At 38.5% G+C, this 14,327-nt stretch overlaps 2 protein-coding genes across 16 annotated transcripts in view; one reads left to right on the top strand and one right to left on the bottom strand.

Moving 5' to 3' along the window:
- The window catches only part of LOC111159457 (aryl hydrocarbon receptor nuclear translocator like), a 66,207-nt gene extending 64,633 nt beyond the window's left edge, over positions 1 to 1,574 (top strand). For 6 of the 12 annotated variants that reach the window (XM_022521950.1, XM_022521951.1, XM_022521952.1 and 3 more), the window contains one exon: positions 372 to 1,574. In XM_022521950.1, coding sequence (XP_022377658.1) covers positions 372 to 532 — 161 coding nt within the window. In that variant the 3' untranslated portion in view covers positions 533 to 1,574. The remainder of the gene's footprint in view (positions 1 to 371) is intronic. The other 6 variants (XM_022521959.1, XM_022521953.1, XM_022521956.1 and 3 more) reach the window with 1 other exon arrangement.
- Positions 1,575 to 1,618: 44 nt separating this feature from the next.
- LOC111159440 (BTB domain containing 10) overlaps positions 1,619 to 14,327 on the bottom strand; it is a 74,426-nt gene continuing 61,717 nt past the window's right edge. For all 4 annotated transcript variants that reach the window (XM_022521922.1, XM_022521920.1, XM_022521921.1 and 1 more), the window contains 3 exons: positions 8,521 to 8,718; positions 5,890 to 6,000; positions 1,619 to 2,844 (listed from right to left, as the gene is read on the bottom strand). In XM_022521922.1, coding sequence (XP_022377630.1) covers positions 2,534 to 2,844; positions 5,890 to 6,000; positions 8,521 to 8,718 — 620 coding nt within the window. In that variant the 3' untranslated portion in view covers positions 1,619 to 2,533. The remainder of the gene's footprint in view (positions 2,845 to 5,889; positions 6,001 to 8,520; positions 8,719 to 14,327) is intronic.

Genomic DNA, 14,327 nt, shown 5'->3' with positions numbered 1-14,327 from the left:
CTCCCCTCTCACCCATCTTTTTCTCAATTTGTCTTTCTGGATCCCCCCCGCCCCCAATCCCTACCTTCCTGTTTCTTTCCTTTTGTATCTTCCTCCTTGTAACTGGTTATGTCAGAATATTAAAATGAGGTCAACTCAAATGCTTTTAATCTTTACTGCATTTTAAGCTCTTTGTAGAAAGTTGGTTCTTCTCTCTGAATCACACTAAAGAAAATATATTATTGGCAATACAGCCTCAAAAGCAGTCTCTATCGCCATTCCCACCTTCCTATTAAGTACAATGTTCTCATTAAAAGTGTGCTTAGGAACTGCTTACTAAAGTTAAACATGCTTTGGTATTACGACTGACCGGTCTTTATCTCCTCCTCCAGGTGAGAACCCTCACATAGGCATAGACATGATAGAAAACGACCAAGGCTCAAGTAGTCCCAGTAATGATGAAGCAGCAATGGCTGTCATAATGAGTCTCTTGGAAGCAGATGCTGGGCTGGGTGGTCCTGTTGACTTTAGTGACTTGCCGTGGCCACTGTAAACACTACATGTTGCTTTGGCAACAGCTACAGTATCAAAGTGCATTACTGGTGGAGTTTTACAGTCTGTGAAGCTTACTGGATAAAAAGAGAACAGCTTTTATGTACTGTCCTCATAAAAGCCATCTCAGAGCCATTGATACAAGTCAATCTTACTAGTGTAACTTCAGACAAAGTGGAACTAAGCCTGCTCCAGTGTTTCCTCATCATTGATTATTGGGCTAGATGTGGATAGCTTGCATTAATTGTATATTTTGGATTCTGTTTGTGTTGAATTTTTTAATCATCGTGCACAGAAGCATCATTGGTAGCTTTTATATGCAAATGGTCATTTCAGATGTATGGTGTTTTTACACTACAAAGAAGTCCCCCATGTGGATATTTCTTATACTAATTGTATCATAAAGCCGTTTATTCTTCCTTGTAAGAATCCTTTCCTATAAATATGGGTTAAAGTATAATGTATTAGACAGTTAAATATTTTTAATAAATGTTTCCCTTGTTCTATAAATACTGTTAAAATCCTATGTGCTGCAGGGCTGGATCCATTTTCTACCGTGGCTGTTTTAGGACAATCCATGCCAATAACATTTACAGTGCCTTTCTGGCCTTCAATAACCGTTCCAGGACTTACACAATTTCCCTGTTAGTAGCTAGCTGTGCTGTTAAAATCGTTAATCTCCAAATTATTGCAACTTTACGTGAGCATAGTGATGTTACTGCTTAAACACAAATTTCAAATTCTATGAAATTACAAATTCAAGATTAGGTGTAACAAATGGACTTCTTTCCTACAGCAACTCTCCGCTCCCAGTAGTGTGACCCAAAGCACCTAAGTACTACCACTTCCTTCTTGAGTTGGGCCACAGAGTATTTTTTTTAAAAAGCATTTGCACAAATAGTTTGCCAAGAAGAACAGTACAGTGTAATGGACAAAACACTGAACCAGCGTCAGAAATTGGGTTCTGAAACTTAAGGTTATCCTATAACCTAGTAAAGTTGTTTCACCCTTTCTTTTTTCAGTCAAACATTACTGTGGATTGGGGGGGAAAATCTAAGTGCTTCATCACACACAAACCAAAGCGGGAGTTCCAGGAGCACTAGGTGGTTTCTAGTTATATTAATACCAAAAAGACAGGAAAGCTGCTAATTATGAGACTAAGAATCTGGTCAAGGTGGGTATGAAGTTGATCAGAAACATTAAAACAATGGAATTTTATTTTGATGAAAAACTCGAGTTTACAATCATTTAGTAAATGAAGAGCAAACACTTCATTTTCCTATCCCATAACTCTTAAGAAAAAAAAAATTAGTGAATAAATATCTGAACAGATTAAGGGTAAGGCAGACTGGATAATAAACCACCTCTGATGTTCACACTTCCTGCATGTGACTCACTCTAAAAGGGCAAAAACGGCACTGGCGAGAAATAAGATATGGGCATTGGATCTCCTCCAAATCATTCAGATAAGCCCAATGGTAAATACTCCTTTTTTGCCCATCACGGGCAGCAACTATACACATTTTACTGAAGGAATACTTTGATAGAAGCACTTATTTCAGTTATATTGTGCATCACAACTATAAAAATGGCTTGAACAGTTCCATTTAACCACCGTTTATAAAGTGCAACTATAGAATATTCTACATTTTATCTGGGGTGTGATGAATATCAATCTAAACCGAAAATACCCCAGCTGCCAATTTTCACCACCTCTGAAAATATCTAGATGTGTGAAAAAGGACTGTCCCCCATACAAAGAACCAATTTCACAAACCTACTGGTAAACAAATACATTTATATAACTGGAACTCAGAATGCTAGAGTTGTACTCATTTAAGAAACCATTCAGCTACCTTTGGTCTTTAAAAAAGCCTACACTGCAATATCCTAAACACCGTCACGTGCATCTCACGATGAAGAGAGCGGCCCTGCAGTGCACAATGTGGAGCGCAGTGTCACCGTGAAGAGTAGCATGCTATGGTTTCAAGGAACATCAGCCTCACAGCATTGGATTCTGCGCATCAGGATCGAGGTCATTGTTGCCAGAAGGGGGGTGAATAGGGAGAATATCCAGCTCATCCACCTGCGGAGTCGGGTGCATGACTACCAGCTGGTCCTGCGGAATGTCTGCGGCAGCGGCTGCGAGATTGGTGATAGATTTACTCTTTACGCACTGAAAGTCTACATGCCGACTCTTTCCTTCTTCCTTCTCCCAAGACATTCGAATAAAGGGTCTTTGGACATAGTTGTAAATCACTTCTGGGCGGCCCCCAGGCCTTTTCTTTACTTTTTCTTTGTAGGTAGGATAACCTGGAGGAGAGAAAAGTTTTAAAACCTGAGGATACATACATACACAAGCATGTACACACAGTCCCACACACTTCCACCCAAGTTAGCCCAAAGAGGGCTTTTTGGCTGTAGTTCCCAAACAAACAAAACAAAGAAAGGAAACCAATATTCCGTCTCCTCAGTCATCAGTTCAACAGCCAAACACAGAAATCCTACTGCTGCAATTCACACAAGCTTCCACCATCCTCTTAGCCACTCAATACATCAACCACCAGAAAAATATTTTTTGAAGTAAAAACATGGAGGGGATAGGTCCTGAAGACAATGGTATGTAGTCCTGCATCTTGGGCTCTGTGATCAATATCACTGAACCCTTCCTTTCATAGGATTATCTGGCCTCAAGTCCTGCAATTAGCCTTCTAATTTCCTTAAACCTAAATCTCATCTTTGTATTGCCATGGGTTTTTTCTTTCTTGTTTTCTTTTTTTTTTTTCCGCCCTTTAAGAAGAGAGCGAGCTATATAGTTCTCCAGCTTCATTGGTTCTAGGTATACTCCTGCACCTAGGTCAGCAAACCCATTATTTTAACACTACTCCCAAAAACCAAGCAGTTCATCCAGCTTGGCATCCAGCTCATCCAAAGGTCCTTCCCCTGGTTAATTATACCTTCCTCCTCTTGGATAATTACTGAAAACTGACAATTACTGAAGACAATTCTAGTTTGGGAAAAGTTTCAGTCATTTACCAGTATGGCAATTTTTCGAAAAACAAATACTCCTTAGAAAATATTGTTAAGTCCCTTTCCTCCCTCCTACTAGCAAGAATTGCTAATTTAGGCCAGGGATTGGCAAACATTTTCTGTAAAGGACCAGATAATAAATATTTCAGGGTCATTTTCAGCTTCTCTTGCAACTACTCAACTATGCCATTGTAAAGTGAAATCAGCCACAGAAATATGTAAATGAGTGAGCATGTCTATGTTCCAGTAAAAGTTTATTTACAAAAAAACAGGAACGGGCAGGGGAGGAAATCAGGCAATGGGCTAGATTTGGCTCATGGGCTACAGACTGCCTTAGAATCAGAAAAAACTAGAAAGACCTGTGTATATGTGGCTCAGGTAAGGGAGCTCAGGAGCAAGCAGGGCTAAAAATGTTTTAAAGAGGGCTCCTGGGTGGCTCAGTGGGTTAAGCCGCTGCCTTCGGCTCAGGTTATGATCTCAGAGTCCTGGGATCGGGTCCCGCATCGGGCTCTCTGCTAGGCAGGGAGCCTGCTTCCCTCTCTCTTTCTCTCTGCCTGCCTCTCTGTCTACTTGTGATCTCTGTCTGTCAAATAAACAAATAAAATCTAAAAAAAAACAAAAACAAAAAAAACGTTTTAAAGACCCTCTGTAGAATGTCTTCTTTGTTTCACAATTCCAGTCAATTACCATCTGAAGGACAGCACTGGAGTTCAGAAAGGTCTCCGGCTCTATTACCTTGTCCTTGATTCCTCTTAGGCTATTAGTCTATAAAATTCCCACCTCATCATAATCCAGTTTGCCCTCCACACAGAATCACTACTCGCATACGAATGTAATCAATCATATTACATCCTCCCTTAAAAACTACCAATGGTTTCCTCATGCTTTGAGGACAAGTCCAAAGTCCTTAGCATAATACGTAAGGCTTTTTTACAACCTGGTTCCAACCTACTTGTCATCAAGCTTCAGCTCAAATATCTTAGCCTGAGAGAGGCCTTTCTCATTCTCCTAATTTGCAGTAGATTCCAGGCGCCTTCTCTCTAGCTCTGAAATCAAACAGCTAAATCCTACTATTTACAAAACAACAGAAGACAACACACACTGGTGAAGCAATGTGTCAACAATGCCACTATGTTTTTAAGCCTAAAGTCTTCTCCCCTTCCTGCCAAGATCCTATTTCTGGTCATTCTTTCTCTTGTGTCTCAGCAGCCCATTACTGAGATCTCCAGAAGCTCAGCTAGTCATTGATCAACCCCATTATCTTCAATATCAGCATCACAAACATATACTGATAAATCTCTATGTGCCAGGCCCTGTTTTAAGGGTTTCTTTCTTTTTTTTGTGAAGACTTTATTGATTTATTTTACAGAGAGAGAGACAAGCAGGGGGAGTGGGAGAGGGAGAAGCAGGCTCCCCGCTGAGCAGGGAGCCCAATGCAGGGCTCGATTCCAGGACCCTGGGATCATGACCTGAGCCAAAGGCAGAGGCTTAACCCACTGAGCCACCCAGGCGCCCCTGTTTTAAGTGTTTTTCATGTATTCAATCTGTCATCATCATAACCCTATGAAATACTTATTAATGCTCCCATTTTAGATGAGGAAACGGAAGCACAGAGAAGTTACATGCCCTGGAGAAGTTCATAGTTATTCAGTCATAGGATGTGAATGCAGGTAATGTGGCTCCAGAACCTTTTGTCTTTACACTATGCCACGTTATGCCAAGGGGGATACTTTGTTCTTAGTAAGGGCACTTTAAAATACAAAAAGTATCTGACATACCATCTGGAAAAATCCATGTAAATCACAAAGTAAAAGCAACCTAAAAATGAATGCATTTAACAAGACGAAATTAAGTTTGAAATCTGTATTTAATTTGAAAGTAAGTTTATTCTACCTTAAGAACCTGTAAACTACTAATATGCTTTTACATGCGTTTTCAGAGAGTAGTTTTTAGTTCTGTTGGGCTTCGAGGAACACCAATGATTACTAATGGGCAAAGATCCCTGCCAATCTTATGTATACACGTGTACCCAAACACACTAAGTGGGTTTAGGCAGAAAAGGCATCAGATGATGACCTATAGCAGAAAAGACAAACTCACTTCTCCCTATTGTTAGGGAATCTTATGGAATAAATAATAATTTCTAATGGCTATCTTTTCAGATACAGGAAGTTTATTTTTGTTATGTACAGGTCTACTGCGTGAATGAGCATTCATTCAGTCATCTGAGTTTTCAGGAAGTATGTACTTCTCAAACTATATTCTAAATGGGATTTGATTTTTAACCATTTTTAAAAAATTAATAGAAAAATAATGGAAATGTCTTACCTTCTATTCCCAATCTAATCTTCTTAAGACCCCTCTCCTTCAAAACTGATTTGGCCACATCTCTGTTTTCAATGTACTTGAAAAATCTATATAATTTTGTGCTATAAATAACTGGAAACAAAAAGACAAAAATATTTTCTTATTAAAATCAAAGTACTCGGAGAAGAACTTAAAATCATCATCATCAAAGGGGCCTGACAATCCTAAAAGCCCAAATAATGGATGCAGTGATGCGAAAGGATGACTAGCCAACATGACAGGATAATTCAGTACAGTTAATGTATAAGCAAATGTCTACTTAAGTTGAAACGAAAAAAGCTTTAATAATCAGGTAACCCAATCCATAGGAAGACAAATCTCCTTCTGAAAGATATATCATATACAAACTTATTGCAATAGGCTCTGCCCCACTTTCTTCAAATAAGAGAACCAAAAGAAGATGGCAATATCACATCATTATCAAGCAGGCAAAATAGAGGACTTTGCTGTGATGCCTACAAGGCCTTGTCTGGAAGGGAAAAAACTGCCCTTGTCAGAGAGGACAAAATGGATACATCTTGTATTTCATGGATTGAGCAACTATTAATAATTCCCCCAAAAGGCAAAGACCCTCCCCACAAACTGTTTTCAATTCAGGCGAACAGCCCCCATTTAATACTGATGTTAAAAATGGCAGATTCGAGCATGTTCTGCCTCGGTTAGTCTGTTTAGAGCAAACTGGCTTTGCAAAGGACATTCCACTGACAACATGTTGAGTCTTCCAAATGTGCTGGGAACTTCAGGGAGTTAGACTGATGGACCTTCCTCGCCTTCTCTCTTTCAGGTGGAGTTATCTCCCTTAAAAGGTGAACTGCAAAGGTTTTTTCAAAAAAAGAAAAACACACTCACAAACCAAACATGCTGGTTTAAGAGCCAATAAAAGGAAAATACGTATACAGATGCTACTCATGGGGTAAATTTGTGATTTACATCCTTAAGATTACTGATATTTTAAGATAAAGATTTGCTGACACCTCGGAATGGATGGTGTCAATGTCACAGTGAGGAAAATCAGGCTGAAGAGGCTGTGTCTCCTCAAATGAATCTTTTTTAGTTTGAAACATCTTGGCATGAAATGAAATATATTTAGACAAATGAAGTAAAAATATTTTCAGTCCTTTTTAAGCTTCAAAGCTTAAGATGAAAAACAAGAAAACAAACCAAAGAACACAACAGGCATGGAAAGTACAACAATTGAAAAGGAAAAGCCAGGTCTACCATAATTCCTCTACCACTATAATGTTATTTCTGTGTTCCATAGCTGGCTCTACTCTCCTGGAGGCAAACTTTTTTGAAAACTGCAATTTATTTTAGTTTGTTCATTCCTCTTTCTTAGTGGAAAATAATTTAGTATATTTCTTTTACTTTTTGTTAGCTTCCATTTTTCCTGTGTTTTGTTCAACTTTTTATTCCACATATTATTACAGAAAACTACTGTCAGCAAAGAAGCTAGGAATGAAGAAATACAACAAAAATGTCTGTTACGACAACTGTCCAGAGAAGAATCACAACACTCATTAAGTATATTGTGCAAAGTAAACATCTTGATGTAAATGCTGGAAAGTGCTACCGTAACTTATGTTAAAATAATCTTTTGAAATCTTTAGAACTCAAAAAGAAAACCCCTCAGCATCTGCTTTGTTTTGATTTTAGACAAGGATAAGTAAAATGAAAAAGTGAGAAATTAAAGCATTCTGGTAACTTGCTGTATTTCTGTATTTTTTTGCTGAAACCCTGATCTTTACCAAGTCAACACAGACTGGAGTATAGAACAAGATGCTGGGCTATTTTACCTAGTTCCTCAAATCGTTCTTTTAACTGTGTCTTCTCAAATCTCTAAAACAGCTCAAAAATACCACACTGGGTTCATCAAGAAAAATAATATAAATTTTCTGACAACCAAAAAATCAAAAGGCTCTGATCAGGAAAGGTGTGAAAGTGTAGTAAGGAAAAAGTCACTGTTGCTCAAGAGAAGCTATTTTGGTCAGAAATACCTAACTATAGTTCCACAAAGCTTTCTGAAGGGTCACTATATCCTGCAGGAACAGATATGATACTAAAAAGGGATCATCTTAGAACTAAAGTCACCCTAGAAATTAATGCACTGAAGCTTCTCATTGTATATACAAATAACAATTCATCTAAAAACCCAGCTGATCTTTTATAATCTATTTACTGCAGGATCTACTTCCCTAAAAGGCTTCTTTTCAAATGCAAAGAAAAAAAAAATCCATCAAGATCGAGATACTCAACAAAGAGCAAACCATTTCTGTGCATGACAGGGGTGGGGATACTTTTTCTGTAAGGGGCCAGAGAGTAAATCTTCGGAGTTTGCGAGCCATGCGGTCTCTTGCAACTACTCAACTCTGCCATTGTAGCGCAAAAGCAGCCACAGACAATACATAAAAGTTTTATCTCTAAAAACAGGCAATAGGCTTGATTTTGACCCACAGGCCATAGTTTGCTGACTCCTGGTGTAGGTAAGAGTTCAAAGTACTTTCTTTACAAAAACTGTCCTTTGATCAGTATTCTAAAAGATAAAGACAGAATCTGTGATGATTCAAGAGAGAGAAAACATGCCACAGTACTTACTTTGTGAATACTCTTCTCCCATCTGTGGTGGATACTCTTCATCCCAATCAACCACATCATCGTCTGTAAGGACTACTATGTGGCATTCTCTTTCCCCACTCTGGGCACTAGCTACCATGAGAGGCAGGATCATTTCTTCCAGATAAAATTCAAACTGTCTACGAGCACCATCATTTGATAACTCATGCATTAGGGCACCTGAAATGAAACCCACAAAAATATCTTGGTTTTTTTTTGTTTTTTGTTTTTTTTTTTTGATGACTGATGAGTAAAAGAGCAGAAGCAAAAAACACACACAAAAAACATCAGATTTTTTCAGCATCTACTGTGCAAACCAAGAGACAAAATACAGTGCTTACTCTTTAGTCAACAAAACTTTTCCTAGGAAGAGATTTTACGAACTGTAGAATCTTACAGCAAGAAGGACCAATTAAAAGCATCTAACACATACTCCTTCATTTTATACTTCAGGAAGTGATCTACCTAAAGTTATAAAACTAATTTGCAAAATCAGAATTCAATTCTCCACCTTCACCCTAGCCCAGGGTAGTTTACTATATCATGCTGTCTTCCATCAATATATGCAACTATATCTTAAAGTGTATCTTGAGGATGTTTTCAGATTGTCTTATGAACTAAAATAGCTCCCGTAATTCCCTCTCCCATGTTTTCTTTCTCAGAAAATTATTCACAAACAACATTAGTATTTCAGCACAGGAAAAGAAGTGAACTGGCTTTGGGATAAGGAAGGCAAAAGGCCAAGGAAAATACAGCATAGTACAGAACTTATGTAGCAAACCTGACCCTAGAAGTCAGAGGGGTAAAAAATAATTTCACTTCACCCTCCTTAAGTATAGGTATAATTAATAACTTCAATTTCCCAAGTACACAGCCACAAAAATCACCTGCATTCACCTAATTTTTTTTTCCTGTGACAATGGCAATGTCCTCTTAAGGTACTACTAGTTCACGAACTACTGGGAGGGTTAGAACAGGAACTAGAATTCAATCTCATCTACATTTTCCCAAGGGAGAGCTTTTTCCCCCTAAAACAGAGCTAATTACATAATAATTATTAATAATATGTAGTGATATAATAAATGATTAAATAATATGTTATTATTTAGCCATGCCTCTCTCTAGGCTGGCTACTTTCCATTATGACTTCTTTTTAATCCCCTTGATTGCCAAACTCCTAGATTTTTCAACACATTCTTTTTCCTTTAACTTTTGAACCAGTTCCAATCTGGCTTCCAGTCGGAACGAATACCAATCAGTACTCCTCAAAACTGTTCTCAATATAGTCTCCAAATGACCTTTAGATTGTTAAAAATAATGAACACCTTTTGATCCTGTTCTTAACTGACTTCATGATTGAACCCTCTTCTTAAAACACTCTTTCTTCCTTAAGAATCTTTGATGCCATTATCCCTGGTTTTCTTTCTCATCTGGAGTTCTTCTTGATCATCTTTGCCAACCCCTTCTCCTCTAGCTGTTCATTAAAAAATGATGTTTCTCAAAACAATTTTCTTTTCCTCTGTTTTACCTTACCTGGTAATTCCTAAATTCATTCCACTAATTCTTGTCTTCTATATTCTAGATGTATTATATTCAACTACCTTCTGGAAATCTCCATTGGGATGCTACTTCACAGGCACCTCAACCTCAATATATTCAAAAGTGAATTTAATCCTATCTGCTTCTCCCTGCAGTGTTTTCCAAATCCGTAAATGCCACTGCCATCCATTCATTTCTCAGAATCATCTAAGAAGAGTGCCAGGCATATAGCAGGAACTTAAATACTTGTAGAATAAATAAATGAATCCTTGATTCCGCTTGCATCTCTTAATTCAACCATTCCTCAAGCCCTATCAAGTCCACCTCTTAAATGCACCTTGAATTGTGTCATTTCCTTTTCTGGAAGATGCTAACCAAAGATAACTACAGAATCTCTTATTCCACATACTTTTCTGCAATGGAACCTTGACATCTCCCTGGAGGTGGAATCTAATTCTCTTCCCCTTTAACCTAGGCTGGTCATACTGACTTGCCTGTAACCAAGGGAGCATGGCAGAGGTGACAGTGCATGATTTGCAGTTTTGTTTTGGTCCTCGTAATGCTCACTCTCCAAGTACTTCCCTGCTGAACCCAGTCTCCAGACCTGGAGAAGCCCAAGATGCATGAAGAGGTCACATGCAGGTTCTCTGACAGTCCCAGCTGAACCCAGCATTTAAGTCATTCCACTGCAAGCAGCAGACTTGTGAGTGAAGAAGCCTGTAGCCTTCTGTGTCACCTCAGCCCTTCAATTACTCATGAGATGAGACCTCACATATCGTGAAGCAGACACAAACCACCTCTGCTGTACCTTGTCTGAGTTCTTGACCCACGGAATAAAAATTATACTTTATGCTAAGTTTGGAATGGTTACATAGCAATACTTCACCAGAATACACTCTATCCCCAATGCCCCCCCACCAAGTCCAAGTCATCCTTAACTCTTACCCCAACTACTATAAAACCTAATTATATTCCCCCAACATTTACTTTAGCCCCTGTGTAATTCATCCTCCCCCCAGCAGCCAAATTATGCATCTCCTCTAGTTTAAGTCTTTCATGGCCAATACTACCTAAAAACAAAAGTCCTAAATCCTTAACTTGGTCCATAAAGACCTGTTACATGAAAAGGAGATTATAGACCAGTGTGTCGAGTCCTTTAAAAAATATTTTCTTTAAACACTACATATAAATATATATTGTACGTAAATCCTGTGGGGAGGGGGAGGGTGTGGGTATATCCTGCACATAAATTTAGTCTGGCCCATATTTCTCTCCTGAACTTTAAAGATATATACCCAATGCCCCCCTAACCATTTCCACTTGGACATCTAATGAGTATTTCAAATTTAACATGTCTCAAATCAAGCTTCTAAATTTTCACTGCCCATGAAGTTTCCCACATCTCACTTCATGGCAACTCCACATTTCCAGTAAATTAAAGTCCTCTTCTCTCTTCCCCATCTCATAACTCAATCAACAAGCAAATCCTTACAACTCTGCCATCCAATATGTCCAGAATTTAACACCACCTACTGCTCCCACCCTGATTTAACCCATCACTATCTCCTACTTGAATTATGGTAACAGCTTCCTAAATATCCATTTACTTTTACCTTAATTCCCCCTCGCAATCCATTTCCAACACAACAGCCAAGAGTAATTCTTTTAAACCACAGTCATATCAGGACCACAGCACTGTACAAATCTATCCTGAATTCCGCTCCCATGAAATGGTACAACCTCAAAGATCATATATTACTACTCTGTTCAAGACAGTGCAATGGCTTCCCACATCACTCAGAGTAAAAGCCAAAAGGTAAAGGTCCTCCATGACCTAGGTCCCCTCCTAACCTTATCTCCTACTGTGGACACTCTAACTTACTTCACTCTCTTTGCTGCTCTCAAACATGCCAGGCAAGCTGCCTCAACCCTTGCACTCATTGTTACTTTCTGCTTGAAATTAAGCTTTCCTCTCCAGTTAAGGCTTCTCTGGCTGCTCTATGTCCCTTCCTTACTTTCCCCCGCTCCTCAGCAGTGATTACTAACATACCATATGTTACTTGTTCACCTGGTTTGTCTGTCTTCCCAAAGAGTTTAAGTTCCATTAGAACAGGAAGTTTTGCCTGGTTTGTTCATGCTGCATCCCCAAAACTTAGAACAGACTGGTAGAGAATTAACAGTCATCAGATATTTATTCAGTTAATAAATTTTGCTTTCTCCCTACTTCTCTGGACTTACTTCTTACCACTCACACTCCATCCCTCCACTCTAGCCATACTTCCCTCTTCTTTCAGTTCCTTAAGCATGTCATATTCCTTCCAACCTGACAACCTCTGCGAATACCTTTTCTCCTGCCTGGTACAATTAGCATCTTATCCACTTGCCATTCCTTTAGGTCTCGGCTTTAATGTCACTTAGATAATGACTTTCCACAGCCCCTTTACCATACACTTCTCATAGCATCTCATTTCTTCACCACATTTTTCACAGCTTTTCATTACCTGTCAAGTTGTTGTTCACAGCTTGTCATTACTTTTCATTACTGTTCATTACTTCCCCACTAGACTGTAAACTCCATAAAGGCAGGGACAAGGTCTGTCTTGTTCATCATTATATTTACTATATTCATGGAACTCACAAAAAGCCTGAGTAAGAGGCGGGAGGATTATAAGTTAAATGGTAAACTAGAAACACATAGCTGATGCTTAAGAATTAGAGATAAAGTGGGGCACCTGAGTGGCTCAGCTGTTAAGGGGCTGCCTTTGGCTCGGGTCATGATCCCAAGGTCCCGGGATCGAGCCCCACATCGGGCTCCCTGCTCAGCAGGAAGCCTGCTTCTCCCTCTCCCACTTCCCCTGCTTGTGTTCCCTCTCTGTGTCTCTCTCTGTCAAATAAATTTAAAAAATCTTTAAAAAAAAAGTATTAGAGGGGCACCTGGGTGGCTCAGTGGGTTAAAGCCTCTGCCTTCGGCTCGGGTCATGATCCCAGGGTCCTGGGATCGAGCCCCGCATCGGACTCTCTGCTCAGCGGGGAGACTGCTTCCTCCTCTCTTTCTGCCTGCCTCTCTGCCTGCCTCTCTGCCTACTTCTGATTTCTGTCAAATAAATAAATAAATCTAAAAAAAAAAAAGTATTAGAGATAAAGTATTGGAAATCCACAGGGTATGGGAGTGTTTGAAGCCATAACGATGAATGGCATCACTTAGAATAAGTGTATAGGTTCTGTGAGAGAGAAGGGAGCTTAACACAGAACACTCGGGAATGAGCTCATTCAAGAGATCAAGGATCAGGGAGCAAGTGAGAGAAAGATAAACAGAAGGCCTAAAAGAAGGATGTCAAGGAGCTAAAGTAAGAGTCAAGAAGAAAGGAGTGACTTAACAGTGACATCTAAAGAAAATGCCTTCAAAGACAGGGATGCCAGCATTACTACTAAATTTTTAAACACTGTTCAAAATATTCTAGCCAATGCACTAAGACACACACAAAAAATATAAAGTGTTATTCACAACAGAGCCAATTATCCACCAAGAATATGTGAGAACCAACTGAAAAACTATTAGAGTTTCTATTAGGTAGCTCATACAAATATATAAAATTCAATAATTTTCTTATGTTAGCAGTTAGAAAATTTAAATATACTCTACATACAATAAAAAAAAATACAAAGTATCAAAAAATAAACAAGATCAGAAGAAATTAAAGACATAAAAGAAAACTTAGTAAACGGAAGGACAGCAGTTGGAGGAGACAGTAAAAATGTTAATTTTTCTAAAACATTAACTTCAAAGAATTCCAATGAAAACCTTAAATTATTTTAAATAATTTAATATCTACAATAGACATAGGTTAGATTTGAGTCTGAGGCTAAGGATTACTCTATACAGAGGAAAACACTAATGATACAGAGAAGATGACAACAATTAGAATGGGGTCCTAAAAAAATGCATGGGGGATAAAATAATTTATTCATTTAGCAAATGTTTATCGAGTCCTTACTATGTGGCGGGCAAGCACTATGGACACAAAGTTGAAAAGGTATAGATAGTCCTTTGTATAATTTTAAGACACAAACAGACATCTTAGTGTAATGTGCCATTCTAGTATTCAGTAAAGGCACATATGAACAGGAAGCAATTCAGTTTTGGACTCAAGTCTACACCTACAGTATCCTATTATATTTTTACAAGGACATTTTTGTCTCTTCAAATTCTACATAGTTTTATTTTAATAAAGTCTATGAGAATTCTATTT

This window comes from Enhydra lutris, unplaced genomic scaffold (genome assembly GCF_002288905.1).
Source record: "Enhydra lutris kenyoni isolate GAN:26980312 unplaced genomic scaffold, ASM228890v2 scaffoldscaffold68, whole genome shotgun sequence".
In the NCBI taxonomy this organism is placed as follows: Eukaryota; Metazoa; Chordata; class Mammalia; order Carnivora; family Mustelidae; genus Enhydra; species Enhydra lutris.
This window is presented reverse-complemented; position numbering and strand designations above follow the sequence as displayed.